Source organism: Rhinopithecus roxellana, chromosome 11, assembly GCF_007565055.1.
Source record: "Rhinopithecus roxellana isolate Shanxi Qingling chromosome 11, ASM756505v1, whole genome shotgun sequence".
NCBI lineage: Eukaryota > Metazoa > Chordata > Mammalia > Primates > Cercopithecidae > Rhinopithecus > Rhinopithecus roxellana.
In genome coordinates this window covers 24,506,767-24,523,179 of record NC_044559.1, presented here as the reverse complement: position 1 = coordinate 24,523,179, position 16,413 = coordinate 24,506,767, and the positions used below count along the sequence as shown (strand labels likewise).

Sequence of the window (16,413 nt, the reverse complement as noted above, 5' to 3'; positions counted from 1 at the left end):
CCAAGGCAAACTTTTTAATAATTGTGATCCCACTCAATAGTCATGTTCACTTACTTTATGGGTACATTTGTGGCATATTTTAAAATGTGAAGTTGAGTGCATTTCACTTAAAAACCAAAGGCATATAGTGACTTGTTTCACAGGAAAAATTATTGATCTTTGTAAACAGGCAGATCTTGTTTGTATTCTAGCTCCATCGCTTACTAATTTTGTGATACGAGCAATTTATATCCTATCTGAGCCTGTGTTTCCTCTACAATATGTTTATTTATACAGTCAGTTGTCATATTAAATGGGAGAAAAACTGACATTGTTCAATTCACACCCAGGAAAATTCTGTGTGAAAGATATCATATTATATTTCTTTTAATGCTTTAAACAATGTTGTGAGGTGAGTGTTACCTCTGATTTGCATATCAAGAAACATAGTCCCAGATTGATAAATTGCCCAGTTTCACACAGGGAATAAATTGGAGCACAGGAGTTCTACATAGATAGACCTGTATGACTTCACAGACCGAAATGGACGGATAAACAATTCACTTTCCAGGTGAAATGGATAGCAGAAGAAATGATGGGACCAGGGTAATATTGGATGTTTTGTATATGAAAAACGAATTTGGGCAACAAATAAGGATATAAAGTCACTGAAGCAAAATATATATTACCAAATCTAAAAGAAAATATGCTATTGGTAGGCCACGCCTACATTATAAAAAACATTTCATTTCACATAAAGTACTAATACTACACTATGACTATGAGTTAATATTAAAACATTGACCACATAGGAAATAGGAGAAACAAGTAACAACACTGTGGAAAGCAAAGAAAATGACTGCAAAATGCAGCCATCACCACCATTTCCTGGCCACATAGGGGCCTCCTCAGAAGCTGAGATGAATGAAGGGAAGAGACTGGAGTTATTACAATTAAAACTCAGAGTAAAAGCCTTCCTGGGCTGAGACTAGATCTCTGAGGGAGAGATATGTTCCAACTGCTGCTGTTACCTCTGAAGAGGCACTTTCTGGGGCTCTGAAAAAACTGGTAAACTGAAACAATTACTGCTCCTACGGCAAGGGGATGTTCTTGGGAGAATATCAGTAAGGACAGCAAATAAACAGGAAAAGGAGATCTATTCTTCCATTCTCTTGCCTTTCTATGTTTCCCTAGTACCTCCCAATAGCAGAACCTAGCAGGATCCCACTAGAAGGAACTTGGAAAACGCAGCTTGCTGATCCCCATCATGGCATCATAGCAAATTTATTGCACAGAAATGTGGCTAAAGATCAAGATTATTAGTAAATAATCTTGTGCTAGTCTAAAGCAGCCGGAACCTGCTTTTGCTGCTCTCGCATGACTGCAGGCTGGCCACGATCTGGCTCTCGATGGCTTGGACCCAGGCATCCCGCTCCTCATACGTCATGGCTTCAAAGTGCCATGTTTGGCCAGTGAGGGACACAATGATAAAGTTTTTGTCTTGTTCTTCAGCAGTGCCAGACAGGCCACTGTCTTTTAATTTGTTGGTGCTTTTCTTCCTTTGGTGTTTCTTTTTGTTGGCATGAGAAGAGGGGGGTGGGTTGAGCTTGGGGCTGGTGGTGCTGGAGATATTGGGGCTGGAGCATATGGAGTCATCAAGTCCAGTGTCTGAATTGGCTGAGATACATAGACTGTTCATGTCCTTGGATAGCGCATTGCCTTTAGAGCTGGAAATGGGCACGCAGGCCAGTGTGGTTAGGGGTGGCCTCTTTCCTGGGACTTTGATGGTAGATGTTCGAAGGTCAATCTCTTTTTTGTGAATATTCTTCATATAATCACCTAAGCTTGAATAATAGGTGAGCACGCCATTGTCACAGAGGGTGACATATTTCTTTTTCCATTTCTTCAGCCATTTCCCACTTAGCTTTAAGAGCATGCCCTGTTTAATGGGGATGGCTCTGCCGCTCCCGATGGTGTCAGCATGACTCTCCCAGGCTTTGTTCTCTTTGCCTGGGTCACTCCCTTTCTCAGATGTAAACAGCTTGGACCAGCGCTTGGACTGCTTGCAAACGGGTGTGGGTGTGTTGGCAGTGGGAGGAACATTGACCTGAAGGTCCTCCTGGCTGGTGTTGGGAGTCGATGGAATGGACGAGGAATAGTTATTTAAATTCCCACCTCCATTTCTTGTCTGGGTAATGTGCATGGTGGAAACCTGTGTGGAACAGAAGGAGGAATGGCTTCAAGAATTGGGTAGTGACTTGGGTCCTATGGACAGCTCACAATTACCTTTTAAAAAGATACATTTTCTGGGCCAGGCACAGTGGCTCACACCTGTAATCCCAGCACTTAGGGAGGCCAAGGTGGGTGGATCACGAGGTCAGGAGTTCAAGACTATCCTGGCCAACATGGTGAAACCCTGTCTTTACTAAAAAATAATAATAATAATTAGCTGGGCACAGTGGCGCATGCCTGTAATCCCAGCTACTAGGGAGGCTGAGGCAGGAGAATTGATTGAACAGGGACCTGGGAGACAGAGCCTGCAGTGAGCCAAGATTGTGCGATTGCACTTCCATCCTGGGCTACAGAAAGAGACTCCGTCTCAAAAAAAAAAAAAAAAAGATACATTTTCTGTTATTTGGATACTATATTTACTCATACTAGCTCACTAACTAAACAGAGCTGCAGATCAGTTCTTATTCCAGCACATTCTTTTTACAACACTTAGGATGACTAAATACAACATGAAATGGGGAAGATTTAAAAAAAGATGCCTTTGACTTCAGCATGAAACAGATACAAGTGTACGATGAAAATACAACCTCAATAAAAGCGCCACTTACCGTAAATGAGTATAACTGTTCATCAAATATGCTCAAAGATCCATCTGAATGTCTATAAAATAAGAATGTGCATTACTTCAAAAACTGTTAATATATTAGTATAATATATGCTTAGTAAAATACTGCCTCCTGTGTGCTTTGCTGTTTACTTTACCGAAGCAGTTTTTACAAATTTTTCTCCTGGATCCTGACTTGCAGAGGGTTTCCTGACTTCTTCTTTCTCAGGACTTCTTGTCCTGTACTGTGAAGTCTTTTATATGATAACAAGTCAGAAATGCCCTTAAGTATTGACTCTCCCTAACAGGCAATGGCAACAAACCAAATATATTTTCACTCTTCTAGCCACACACTGAAACACAAGAATGTTTTACAAAGCAGTAGTGATGACTTTAATAAATGTAAACGTGATTCAGATTTCCTAGCTTCCTTTCTCTTTAGTTCTCTGCAGTATACTCTCGTGATGTATTTATGTATTTTCTGTTGTTTGAATTAAAAACTCACCTGCCTTTTTAAGAGGCCAGTCTTTGATGAACTTTAAACTTTGTAAAACTAATGCATTGTGCCCACGTGATAAACCAGTGGTTCCCCAAATGTGCTCTGTGGACCTCTCGGGATCCCCAAGACCCTTTCCAGAAGGGCTAAGAGGTCAACCCTGCTTTTGTTTTGTTTTGTTTTTTTGAGACCGAGTTTCACTCTTGTTGCCCAGGCCGGAGTGCAATGGCGCAGTCTCGGCTCATGGCAACCTCCGCTTCCCGGGTTCAAGTGATTCTCCCACCTCAGCCTCCTGAGTAGCTGGGATTACAGGCGCCCACCACCACGTGCGGCTAATTTTTGTATTTTCAGTAGAGATGTGGTTTCACTATGTTGGCCAGGCTGGTCTTGAAGTCCTGACCTCAGGTGATCCACTCGCCTTGGCCTCCCAAAGTGCTGGGATTACAGGCCTGAGCCACTGTGCCTGGCCAACACTGTACTGAATCATACCTAAGAAAGCTGAATAAAAAATTAAAAAATCTGTAAAAGGAATACAAAGTCATTACCTGCTTTTTCGTTGACACTTGCCATGATTGTATGAAAGCAAAAGTGGGTAAAACTGCTGGTTTCTCAGCATAAATCAAGGCAGTGGTACCAATTACATTAGTAGTCATTCTATTATTTACTGTCCCCTACCGTTAAAAAGACAGCCTGACTTATTTAAGAATGTCTTTAATGAAGCAGTAAAAATTAATGCTGTTATTAAACTTTGACATGTCTCTTTAATATTCTGAATAAGTGGAAAGTTAATAAGAAGCATTTCTGCTGACTGCAGTACAGTTTTGTTTTGTTTTTTTAAAGAATTAGTGATTTAATTGTGAACTGAACAATCACTTTTTTCACAGAACATCATTTTTATTTAAAAGTACAACTGGGTCAGCGCAGTGGCTCATGCCTGTAAAATCCCAGCACTTTGGGAGGTGAAAGCAGGCAGTTGGCTTGAGCTCCTGAAGGAGTTTGAGACCAGCCTAGGCAACATAACAAAACCCTATCACTACCAAAAATGCAAAAAAGAATTAGCCTGGTGTGGTGCCACACATCCGTGGTCCCAGCTACAGGGGAGTCTGATGTGAGAGGATTGCTTGAGCTGAGATGATGCCAATGCACTCCAGCCAAGTGACAGAGTGAGACTCGGTCTAAAAAAGAAGCACAACTTTCATTCTCAAAAATAAATGAACTGAGAGGTTGTCACTTCAAGGAAAATAAGTATTTGTTCCCAGTGATAAAATTTAAGCTTTCCTGAGGACTTTGAGAAACTTATTCCTTCTGCTGGGCATGTGGGCTCATGCCTGTAATCCCCGCACTTTGGGAGTCTGAGATGGGCAGATCAAAAGTTCAGGAGATCGAGACCATCCTGGCTAACACAGTGAAACCCCATCTTTACTAAAAATACAAAAAATTAGCCGGGTGTGGTGGCATATCCCTGTAGTTCCAGCTACTCTGGAGGCTGAGGCAAGAGAACCACTCTAATCAAGGAGACAGAGGATGCAGTGAGCCGAGATTGCGCCATTGCACTCCAGCCTGGGCAACAGAGCAAGACTCTGTCTCAGAAAAAAAAAAAAATAAGAAGGGGGGGGGCCCAAGATGGCCCAATAGGAACAACTCCAGCCTCCAGCTCCCAGCGTGAGTGACACAGAAGGCAGGTGATTTCTGCATTTTCAACTGAGGTACTGGGTTCATCTCACTGGGGCATGTCAGACAGTCGATGCTGGTCCGCAGGTGCAGCCCGACCAGCAAGAGCTGAAGCAGGGTGAGGCATCGCCTCACCTGGGAAGCGCAAGGGGGAAGGGAATTCCTTTTCCTAGCAAGGGAAACTGAGACACACAGCACCTGGAAAATTGGGGAACTTCCACCCTAATACTGTGCTTTACCAAGGGTCTTAGCAAATAGCACACCAGGAGACTATATCCCACACCTGGCCTGGAGGGTCCCATGCCCACGGAGCCTCCCTCATTGCTAGCACAGCAGTCTGAGCTCTAACTGCAAGGCAGCAGCGAGGCTGGGGGAGGGGCACCCACCATTGCTGAGGCTTAAGTAGGTAAACAAAGCCTCCTGGAAGCTCGAATTGGGTGGAGCCCACCACAGCTCAAGGAGGCCTGCCTGCCTCTGTAGACTCCACCTCTGGGGACAGGGCATAGCTAAACAAAAGCAGTAGAAACCTCTGCAGATGTAAATGTCCCTGTCTGACAGCATTGAAGAGACCAGTGATTCTCCCAGCACAGAGGTTGAGATCTGAGAATGGACAGACTGTCTGCTCAAGTGGGTCCCTGACCCCTGAGTAGCCTAACTGGAGACATCGCCCACTAAAGTGAGACCAACACATCACACCTCACATGGCTGAGTACACCTCTGAGACAAAGCTTCCAGAGCAAGAATCAGACAGCAGCACTCGCTGTTCAGCAATATTCTATCTTCTGCAACCTCCACTGCTGATACCTAGGCAAACAGGGTCTGGAGTGGACCTCAAGCAAACTTCAACAGACCTGCAGCTGAGGGTCCTGACTGTTAGAAGGAAAACTAACAAACAGAAAGGACACCCACACCAAAACCCCCAGTTACATCACCATCATCAAAGACCAAAGGCAGATAAAACCACAAAGATGGGGAAAAAGCAGTGCAGAAAAGCTGGAAATTCAAAAAAATCAGAGTGCATCTCCCCCTCCACAGGAAGGCAGCTCATTGCCAGCAATGGAGAATGACTTTGACGAGCTGAGAGGAGAAGGCTTCAGCTGATCAAACTTCTCAGAGCTAAAGGAGGAACTACGTACCCAGTGCAAAGAAACTAAAAACCTTGAAAGCAAGAATGGAAGAATGGATAACTAGAATAATCAATGCAGAGAAGACTATAAACGAACTGATAAGAGATGAAAACCATGACACAAGAACTACGTGACAAATGCACAAGCTTCAGTAACCAACTCAATCAATTGGAAGAAAGAGTATCAGTGATTGAAGATCAAATGAATGAAATGAAGGAAGAAGAGAAGTGTAGAGAAAAATGAGTAAAAAGAAATAAAGCCTCCAAGAAATGTGGGATTATGTGAAAAGACCAAATCTACATCTGATTGGTTTGCCTGAAAGTGACGGCAAAATGGAACCAAGTTAGAAAACACTCTTCAGGATATCATCCAGGAGAACTTCCCCAACCTAGTAAGGCAGGTCAACATTTAAATTCAGGAAATACAGAGAACGCCACAAAGATACTCCTCGAGAAGAGCAACTCCAAGACACATAATTGCCAGATTCACCAAAGTTGAAATGAAGGAAAAAATCTTAAGGCAGCCAGAGAGAAAGGTCGGGTTACCCACAAAGGGAAGCCCATCAGACTAACAGCAGATCTCTCGGCAGAAACTCTACAAGCCAGAAGAGAGTGGGGGCCAATATTCAACGTTCTTAAAGAAAAGAATTTTCAACCCAGAATTTCATATCCAGCCAAACTAAGTTTCATAAGTGAAGGAGAAATAAAATCCTTTACAGATAAGCAAATGCTTAGAGATTTTGTCACCACCAGGCCTGCCTTACAAGAGACCCTGAAGGAAGCCCTAAACATGGAAAGGAACAACCGGTACCAGCCATTGCAAAAACATGCCAAAATGTAAAGACCATCGAGGCTAGGAAGAAACTGGATCAACTAATGAGCAAAATAACCAGTTAATATCATAATGACAGGATCAAGTTCACACATAACAATATTAACCTTAAATGTAAATGGACTAAATGCTCCAATTAAAAGACACAGACTGGAAAATTCGATAAAGAGTCAAGACCCATCAGTCTGCTGTATTCAGGAGACCCATCTCACATGCAGAGACACACATAGGCTCAAAATAAAGGGATGGAGGAGGATCTACCAAGCAAATGGAAAACATAAAAAAGCAGGGGTTGCAATACTAGTCTCTTGATAAAACAGACTTTAAACCATCAAAGATCAAAAGAGACAAAGAAGGCCATTACATAATGGTAAAGGGATCAATTCATCAGGAAGAGCTAACTATCCTAAATATATATGCACCCAATACAGGAGCACCCAGATTCATAAAGCAAGTCCTCAGAGACTTACAAAGAGACGTAGACTCCTATACAATAATAATGGGAGACTTTAACACCCCAGTGTCAACATTAGACAGATCAATGAGACAGAAAGTTAACAAGCATACCCAGGAATTGAACTCAACTCTGCACCAAGCAGACCTAATAGACATCTACAGAACTCTCCACCCCAAATCAACAGAATATACATTCTTCTCAGCACCACATCGCACTTATTCCAAAATTGACCACATAGTTGGAAGTAAAGCACTCCTCAGCAAATGTAAAAGAACAGAAATTATAACAAACTGTCTCTCAGACCACAGTGCAATCAAACTAGAACTCAGGACTAAGAAACTCACTCAGAACTGCTCAACTACATGGAAACTGAACAACCTGCTCCTGAATGACTACTGGGTACATAACAAAATGAAGGCAGAAATAAATATGTTCTTTGAAACCAATGAGAACAAAGATACCACATACCAGAATCTCTGGGACACATTTAAAGCAGTGCGTAGAGAGAACTTTATAGCACTAAATGCCCACAAGAGAAAGCAGGAAAGATCTAAAATTGACACCCTAACATCACAAAAGAACTAGAGAAGGAAGAGCAAACACATTCAAAAGCTAGCAGAAGGCAAGAAATAACTAAGATCAGAGTGGAACTGAAGGAGATAGAGACACAAAAAAACCCTCCAAAAAATTAATGAATCCAGGAGCTGGTTTTTTGAAGAGATCAACAAAAGTGATAGACTGCTAGCAAGACTAATAAAGAAGAAAAGAGAGAGGAATCAAATCGTTGCAATAAAAAATGATAAAGGGGATATCACCACCGACCCCACAGAAATACAAACTACCATCAGAGAATACTATAAACACCTCTACTCAAATAAACTAGAAAACCTAGAAGAAATGGATAATTTCCTGACACTTACACTCTCCCAAGACTAAACCAGGAAGAAGTTGAATCCCTGAATAGACCAACAGCAGGCTCTGAAATTGAGGCAATAATTAATAGCCTACCAACCAAAAAAAGTCCAGGACCAGACGGATTCACAGCCGAATTATACCAGAGGTACAAGGAGGAGTCGGTACCATTTCTTCTGAAACTATTCCAATCAAGAGAAAAAGAGGGAATCCTCCCTAACTCATTTTATGAGGCCAACATCATCCTGATACCAAAGCCTGCCAGAGACACAACAAAAAAAGAATTTAAGACCAATATCATTGATGAACATCGATGTAGAAATCCTCAATAAAATACTGGCAAACCGAATCCAGTAGCACATCAAAAAGCTTACCCACCATGATCAAGTGGGCTTCATCCCTAGGATGCAAGGCTGGTTCAACATATGGAAATTAATAAACATAATCCAGCATATAAACAGAACCAAAGAAAAAAACACATGATTATCTCAATAGATGCAGAAAAGGCCTTTGACAAAATGCAACAGCCCTTCATGCTAAAAATGCTCAATAAATTCGGTATTGATGGAACATATCTCAAAATAATAAGAGCTATTTATGACACACCCACAGCCAATATCATATTGAATGGGCAAAAACTGGAAGCATTCCCTTTGAAAACTGGCACAAGACAGGGATGCCCTCTCTCACCACTCTTATTCAACATAGTGTTGGAAGTTCTGGCTAGGGCAATAAGGCAAGAGAAAGAAATAAAGGGTATTCAGTTAGGAAAAGAAGAAGTCAAATTGTCCCTGTTTGCAGATGACATGATTGTATATTTAGAAAACCCCATTATCTCAGCCCAAAATCTCCTTAAGCTGATAAACACCTTCAGTAAAGTCTCAGGATACAAAATCAATGTGCAAAAATCACAAGCATTCTTATACACCAGTAACAGACAAACAGAGAGCAAAATCATGAACTCCCATTCACAATAGCTTCAAAGAGAATAAAATACCTAGGAATCCAACTTACAAGGGATGTAAAGGACCTCTTCAAGGAGAACTACAAACCACTGCTCAGTGAAATAAAAGAGGACACAAACAAATGAAAGAACACACCTTGTTCATGGAAAGGAAGAATCAATATCATGAAAATGGCCATACTCCCAAGGTAATTTATAGATTCAATGCCATCCCCATTAAGCTACCGATGACTTTCTTCACAGAATTGGAAAAAACTGCTTTAAAGTTCATGTGGAACCAAAAAAGACCCCGCATTGCCAAGACAATCCTAAGCAAAAAGAACAAACCTGGAGGCATCACACAACCTGACTTCAAACTATACTACAAGGCTACAGTAACCAAAACAGCATGGTACTGGTACCAAAACAGAGATATAGACCAATGGAATAGAACAGAGTCCTCAGAAATAATACCACACATCTACAGCCATCTGATCTTTGACAAACCTGAGAGAAACAAGAAATGGGGAAAGGATTCCCTATTTAATAAATGGTGCTGGGAAAATTGGCTAGCCATAAGTAGAAAGCTGAAACTGGATCCTTTCCTTACTCCTTATACGAAAATTAATTCAAGATGGATTACAGACTTAAATGTTAGACCTAAAACCATAAAAACCCTAAAAGAAAACCTAGGTAACACCATTCAGGACATAGGCATGGGCAAGGACTTCATGTCTAAACACCAAAAGCAACAGCAACAAAAGCCAAAATTGACAAATGGGATCTAATTAAACTAAAGAGCATCTGCACAGCAAAAGAAACTATCATCAGAGTGAACAGGCAACCTACAGAACGGGAGAAAATTTTTGCAATCTACTCATCTGACAAAGGGCTAATATCCAGAACCTACAAAGAACTCAAACAAATTTACAAGAAAAAAAAAAAAACCATCAAAAAGTGGGCAAAGGATATGAACAGACACTTCTCAAAAGAAAACATTCATACAGCCAACAGACACATGACAAAATGCTCGTTATCACTGGCCATCAGAGAAATGCAAATCAAAACCACAATGAGATACCATCTCACACCAGTTAGAATGGCAGTCATTAAAAAGTAAGGAAACAACAGGTGCTGAAGAGGATGTGGAGAAATAGGAACACTTTTACACTGTTGGTGGGATTGTAAACTGGTTTAACCATTGTGGAAAACAGTATGGCGATTCCTCAAGGATCTAGAACTAGAAATACCATATGACCCAGCCATCCCATTACTGGGTATATACCCAAAGGATTATAAATCATGCTACTATAAAGACACATGCACACATATGTTTATTGCGGCACTATTCAGAATAGCAAAGACTTGGAATCAACCGAAATGTCCATCAGTGCCAGACTGGATTAAGAAAATGTGGCACATATACACCATGGAATACTATGCAGCCATAAAAAAGGATGAGTTCGTGTCCTTTGTAGGGACATGGATGCAGCTGGAAACCATCATTCTCAGGAAACTATTGCAAGAACAGAAAACCAAACACAGCATGTTCTCACTCATAGGTGGGAACTGAACAATGAGATCACTTGGACACAGGAAGGGGAACATCACACACTGGGGCCTACTGTAGGGTCGGGGGAGGGGGGAGGGATAGCATTAGGAGATATACCTAATGTAAATGATGAGTTAATGGGTACAGCACACCAACATGGCACATGTATACATATGTAACAAACCTGCACGTTGTGCACGTGTACCCTAGAACTTAAAGTATAATTAAAAAAAAAGAAAAAGAAAAAGAAAAGAAAAGAAAAACTTGTTCCTTCTACTGTAGGCTTGACAGCTTTTCAATTCTTAAAAGCATTTTAAAGATTGGTGGTTAAATTAAAAGTGATTTTTGACACAATAAAACATAAACCAATATATTCCAAGTAACTAATGCATAATATTATAAATGCAAGTATGGGGCAAAAGATCCATTTACTGTGCAAGAAAGATCAATGAGTACTGATGGAATAAATTTATTAATATGGAAAATGTCACGGTAACTAATTTAAGAAATTAGCACTTGTGGCCGGGCGCGGTGGCTCAAGCCTGTAATCCCAGCACTTTGGGAGGCCGAGACGGGCGGATCACGAGGTCAGGAGATCGAGACCATCCTGACTAACACGGTGAAACCCCGTCTCTACTAAAAAATACAAAAAACTAGCCAGGCGAGGTGGCGGGCGCCTGTAGTCCCAGCTACTCAGGAGGCTGAGGCAGGAGAATGGCGTAAACCCGGGAGGCGGAGCTTGCAGTAAGCTGAGATCTGGCCGCTGCACTCCAGCCTGGGCGACAGAGCGAGACTCCGTCTCAAAAAAAAAAAAAAGAAATTAGCACTTGTGAAGTTTTGATTTAGTATTAAAGAATACCCACAACTGTCTGAAAACTTTAAAAATACCCCTTTTACCAACTACATATTTGCATGAGGTTAGGTCACGTTATTGCTTCTTTTTTTCTTTTTTTGAGACGGAGTCTCCCTCTGTCACTCAGGCTGGGGTGCAATGGCGAGATTTCGGCTCACTGCAACCTCCGCCTCCTGGGTTCATGCGATTCTCCTACCTCAGCCACCCAAGTAGCTGGGACCACAGGCATGCACCACCGCGCCCAGCTATTTTTTGTACTTTCAGTGGAGGCAGGTTTCACCATGTTGATCGGACTGGTCTCAAACTCCTGAACCTCAAGTGATCTGCCCACCTCAGCCTCCCAAAGTGCTGGGATTACAGGTGTGAACCACCGCGCCCAGCCGTCTTATTGTTTTTTGTTTTTGTTTTTGTTTTTGTTTTTTTTGAGATGGAGTCTTGCTCTGTCACCCAAGCTGGAGTGCAGTGGTGTGATCTCGGCTCACTGCACCTTCCGTCTCCCTGATTCAAGCGGTTCTCCTTCCTCAGCCTCCAGAGTAGCTGGGACTACAGGCACATGCCACCATGCCCAGCTAAGTTTTTGTATTTTTAGTAGCCACCATGCCCAGCTAAGTTTTTGTATTTTTAGTAGAGACAGGTTTCACAGTGTTAGCCGGGATGGTCTCGATTTCCTGACCTTGCGACCCGCCCGCGTCGCCCTCCCAAAGTGCTGGGATTACAGGCATGAGCCACCACGCCCGGTCTCATTGCTTCTTTAGAGCAAATTGCAAAGAAAGATCTAGAGAATCCAGTGTCTCCTATGAAGGTCAACATGAGACTTTAAATAATATAAATACATGACACACTTTTTACTCCACTTTTTGTTGTAGAAAAGTTACTTTTTCGATGAAAAATTTCAGTTAACAATATTGTTCTCTAGGAATATTTTCTGTTGTCACAACCTGGGCCTTGGGTTACTACTGACATCTAGTTGGTAGAGGCCATGAATGCTGCCAAACTCTCTGCAACGCACAGGACAGTCCCCACAACAAAGCGTTATCTAGTTCATAGTATCAATAGTGGTAAGGCTGTGAAATCTAAACTAAAAATAGATTTTGAAAAAAAACTCAATGTTATATTTCTACCACAGTAAATATCAATCAATATAAACACATACTCTTTGACATTCTCAATCATTTAAAAATTAAAAGAGTCTTAAGGAACAAGGAAAACACAAATAATTTGCTTCGATATTTTAGCAGGCACAATACAGCTTATGATGTCTACAGCTGTGACCTAACACTGAGCTTGATATCTTGCAAAGTAATTAGCTAGAATAACAAGACAGGTTTCTAAAACGCTCACCTTTGCATGATACCGTGATGTATCTCCAAGGTCACTCTGTGGAAGGAAAAACAATTCATAACAATAGATGTTATCATTTGTTAGGCCTGAAGACATTTTTTAAAACGGGGGCAGAGGAAACTCTCCTAGCGGCCCTGAAATTCAAATCTTCTAGTTCGGAACAGTACCATAAGGGCACTGTTTCATTTCTTGGTTTTTTGCAAAAATATGAGAACCAAAATGCGAGGCAATATGCTGTTAGAAGATGCATTTCTGTTGACGATTATAATGTACAAATAATAACAGATTTCCCTGTTATATGCTCTTCCACCTGCAAAGCCTTTCGTCCCATGCGATTTCTTTTATGTATTTATTTATTTTTTGACTTAGAGTCTGGCTCTGTTGCTCTCAGACTGGAGTGCAGTGGTGCAATCTTGGCTCACCACAACCTCCACCTCCCAGGTTCAAGCGATTCTCATGCCTCAGCCTCCCAAGTAGCTGGGATTACAGGTTTGTACCACTATGCCTAGGTCATTTTTTTTTTTTTTTTTTGAGATAGAGTCTTGCTCTTGTTGCCCAGGCTGGAGTGCAATGGTGCTGATCTCGGCTCACCACAACCTCTTCCTCCCGGGTTCAAGCAATTCTCCTGCCTCAGCCTCTGGAGTATTTGGGATTACAGCAATGTGCAACCACACCCAGCTAATTTTGTAGAATGAGGCTCAAAACAACTGAGGGAAGGAAAATCTCAATTTTAGTTAATAGGGCTACACAATATTAGCACTTGTTAGAAAGCCTGTAACATTAGCATGTAAGATGGATATGTCTATAGTGCTTCAAGTAGTTTTCATCTCTGAAATAATTTCACAATCGCAGAATTTAAAGTTACATGCTGGAAAGGACCAATGACCTTACACGACATTTAATTCAACACTCATTTTACAGATCAGGGAAACAAACCTTAAAACTGACTTGCCCAAGGTCCCACCAAATACGAGCAGTTTCTCGTCCTAAACTCAAATGAAGCCGTGGCTCTCAAACTCTGCTGCACGTTAAAATCACCTGAGATGCTTTAATAACGGCCTCATCTTCAACATAAGACATTTTAATGTAATGAGTGTTCGGTATGACTTTGGGCATCAAGGTTGTTGGTAAAAGTTTCCCAGGTGATTTCAATGTGCAGCAAAGTTTGGAATGATTGAGCTGGGGTGAAAATCAGAATCTTCTGGGATGCCTTTCTTCACATAAAGATGCCTCACATCCATCCCTATTTTCCTAAAAGGCTTCTCAGTGCCTAGAGGTAGAGGGAAAGTGGAGATGGGAAGACACATGTGTTTGCAGACATGTATTTTGGGAAAAAAAAAACAACCTTGCATAAGTGATCTCAGTGAGTTCCACCTATCCCACTGATAACAGTGCACTACTGACTCATCATAAACATTTTTCAAAATCTTTTCTTGAAGCCAATTTGCCCTATTAATTTGCTCAATAAACCTTTATTTCACCAATAGTTAATATACCAAATGATTATTTCTCAAACTTGCTGATGGCAAATTAAAAGTTACTTTACTTTCAAAAGCAGACTTCTAAAAAGTAGAATAACGAGAAAAAAAGCATGAAATTTGTTTGAGCAAGATTAATCTTCAAAGCAACTTTTGAACTATATGCTAACACATCAAAATCTCTTGAACTCAAAAGAAGCCAGGGACTGTAGTCAAGGTAGTTTTGGTGTATGTGTGCTCAAAGATTTAAGAGACTCAGCTGACATTTAGTGATTACTCAATAGGTCCCAAAGCTCAGGACTTGAGACAGAGTTTGAGTCCAGTTTTTGCTGAAACACAATTTCATCACAACTATTGTTAAAAGGGAAGGAGAAAAGTGACATTATTATGAGTGTAAACTTGCCATTTTTAATTGAAGTAAAAGTTACTGACAATTGAATTCGCTAAAAAGGCTAGTGCATTTGAAACAAAATTGTTTATAAGCTAGTTATGTTTACAGAATGAATAGTAAAATTAAAGACATTAATATTCTAAATTACTACTTTCCAAACTGTGTTCTAATAAATTAGCACTTTCCAAACTGTGTTCTAAAAATCAGCACTCATGACCCAAGGAGATGATAATAATGTACACTGGACAGCCCCTATGGAGCTGGTGCTGGTGTTGGTTGTTCCTTTTAAAATAAACTCCATCTCAGGGTGCTCTCAAAGTGCATCTTTGTGGCCCACGAGGTGCTCGTGCACATTGGGAGAAATTCAAATGCAGATACACTGTGGTGCCAGAAGAGGAAAAGCTGTTCCTTCTTCCAAGGCTAATGTACAAAATAGTACACACTGATTTAGGCCTACAATGCATTGAACAACTAAGTTTTCACAAAAACATTCAATAAAGGGAACCTATCCTTCTAACTGTGTTCAACATTGTCTAAAGGCATAAAGGCATCAAAAAGATACACTGTTTCTGGGATTGCTTCTCTGCTGATTTTTTCCTTCCACCACGACGTCTAAGATTAAAAGATAAACTGATACTTAATATTTAGAATCTGGATATCAATATATAGTTGATTCTAATTTCTTAAACTGATTGTGGAAGAGGACACCCAAATGGCTGAAATAATTTTAGAATAAATGAATCTGTCCCTCGGCAGTATAGTTGTACTCACGATATTATTGTCATTGTAAGATAAGGCTGGCTGGCTGTGCTGTCATCAAGGAATATTGCCGAACATGAGCTGTATTGTTGACTGAAACGCACAGTAGATACCTGAAGCGGAAGGGAAGTATTAGCTAAACTTATCAAAGTGTATTTTTTTCTTGGTTAAAATGTCAAATGACAAAGCACTAAGATATTTCTTACACTCCATGAACTGCCTGAGTGTGGTATCATGTGCACTCTACAGAAAACCCATCGGAGGCTCTTAACTTCCAGAGACGATGTTTAAGATACGGGTTATAAAATGCTGTCCTTAATATGGTACCTGTCATCAAACCTAACAAGGATTTTATGAATTACCTTTAAAAATCATGAGAAAAGTTTAAAATAAGATTTCATTGTTTTTTTCTACAGCTATATAAAGCAACTAAGAATTTCTATTTCTATTATTTATTTACTACGATAAAATGTAATGTATTAAATAATACTGGTACAAAAGCATTTTATTGCAGTGAATACAAGACTAATGCATTTACTAAATTACTCATCCTAAATGTATTATTTCAGGTGATATTGTGACAAAACAAGTGTTTCAGATTCAGAGGCTCTGTGTGCCAGGGCTGCTAGGCCACCACCAAGTGAGGAAGCCATAGGTTTCTCTAGTCCTATTTTCTTATGTGGAGGATAAAAAGAGTATCACTTAAATATTCTCTCACACCCTGAAAACAGATGACAACTTAAAAAGCTAACTTTCACTTCATGTTTAAATAAGACTGCCATGACAT

General features: G+C 40.7%; 1 protein-coding gene across 5 annotated transcripts in view; it reads right to left on the bottom strand.

Moving 5' to 3' along the window:
- Window positions 1–261: 261 nt before the first annotated feature.
- The window catches only part of LOC104680729 (arf-GAP with GTPase, ANK repeat and PH domain-containing protein 5-like), a 32,478-nt gene continuing 16,326 nt past the window's right edge, over window positions 262–16,413 (bottom strand). For all 5 annotated transcript variants that reach the window (XM_030941294.1, XM_030941293.1, XM_030941292.1 and 2 more), the window contains 4 exons: window positions 15,639–15,739; window positions 12,999–13,034; window positions 2,820–2,871; window positions 262–2,191 (listed from right to left, as the gene is read on the bottom strand). In XM_030941294.1, the coding sequence (XP_030797154.1) occupies window positions 1,322–2,191; window positions 2,820–2,871; window positions 12,999–13,034; window positions 15,639–15,739 (1,059 nt within the window). In that variant the 3' untranslated portion in view covers window positions 262–1,321. The remainder of the gene's footprint in view (window positions 2,192–2,819; window positions 2,872–12,998; window positions 13,035–15,638; window positions 15,740–16,413) is intronic.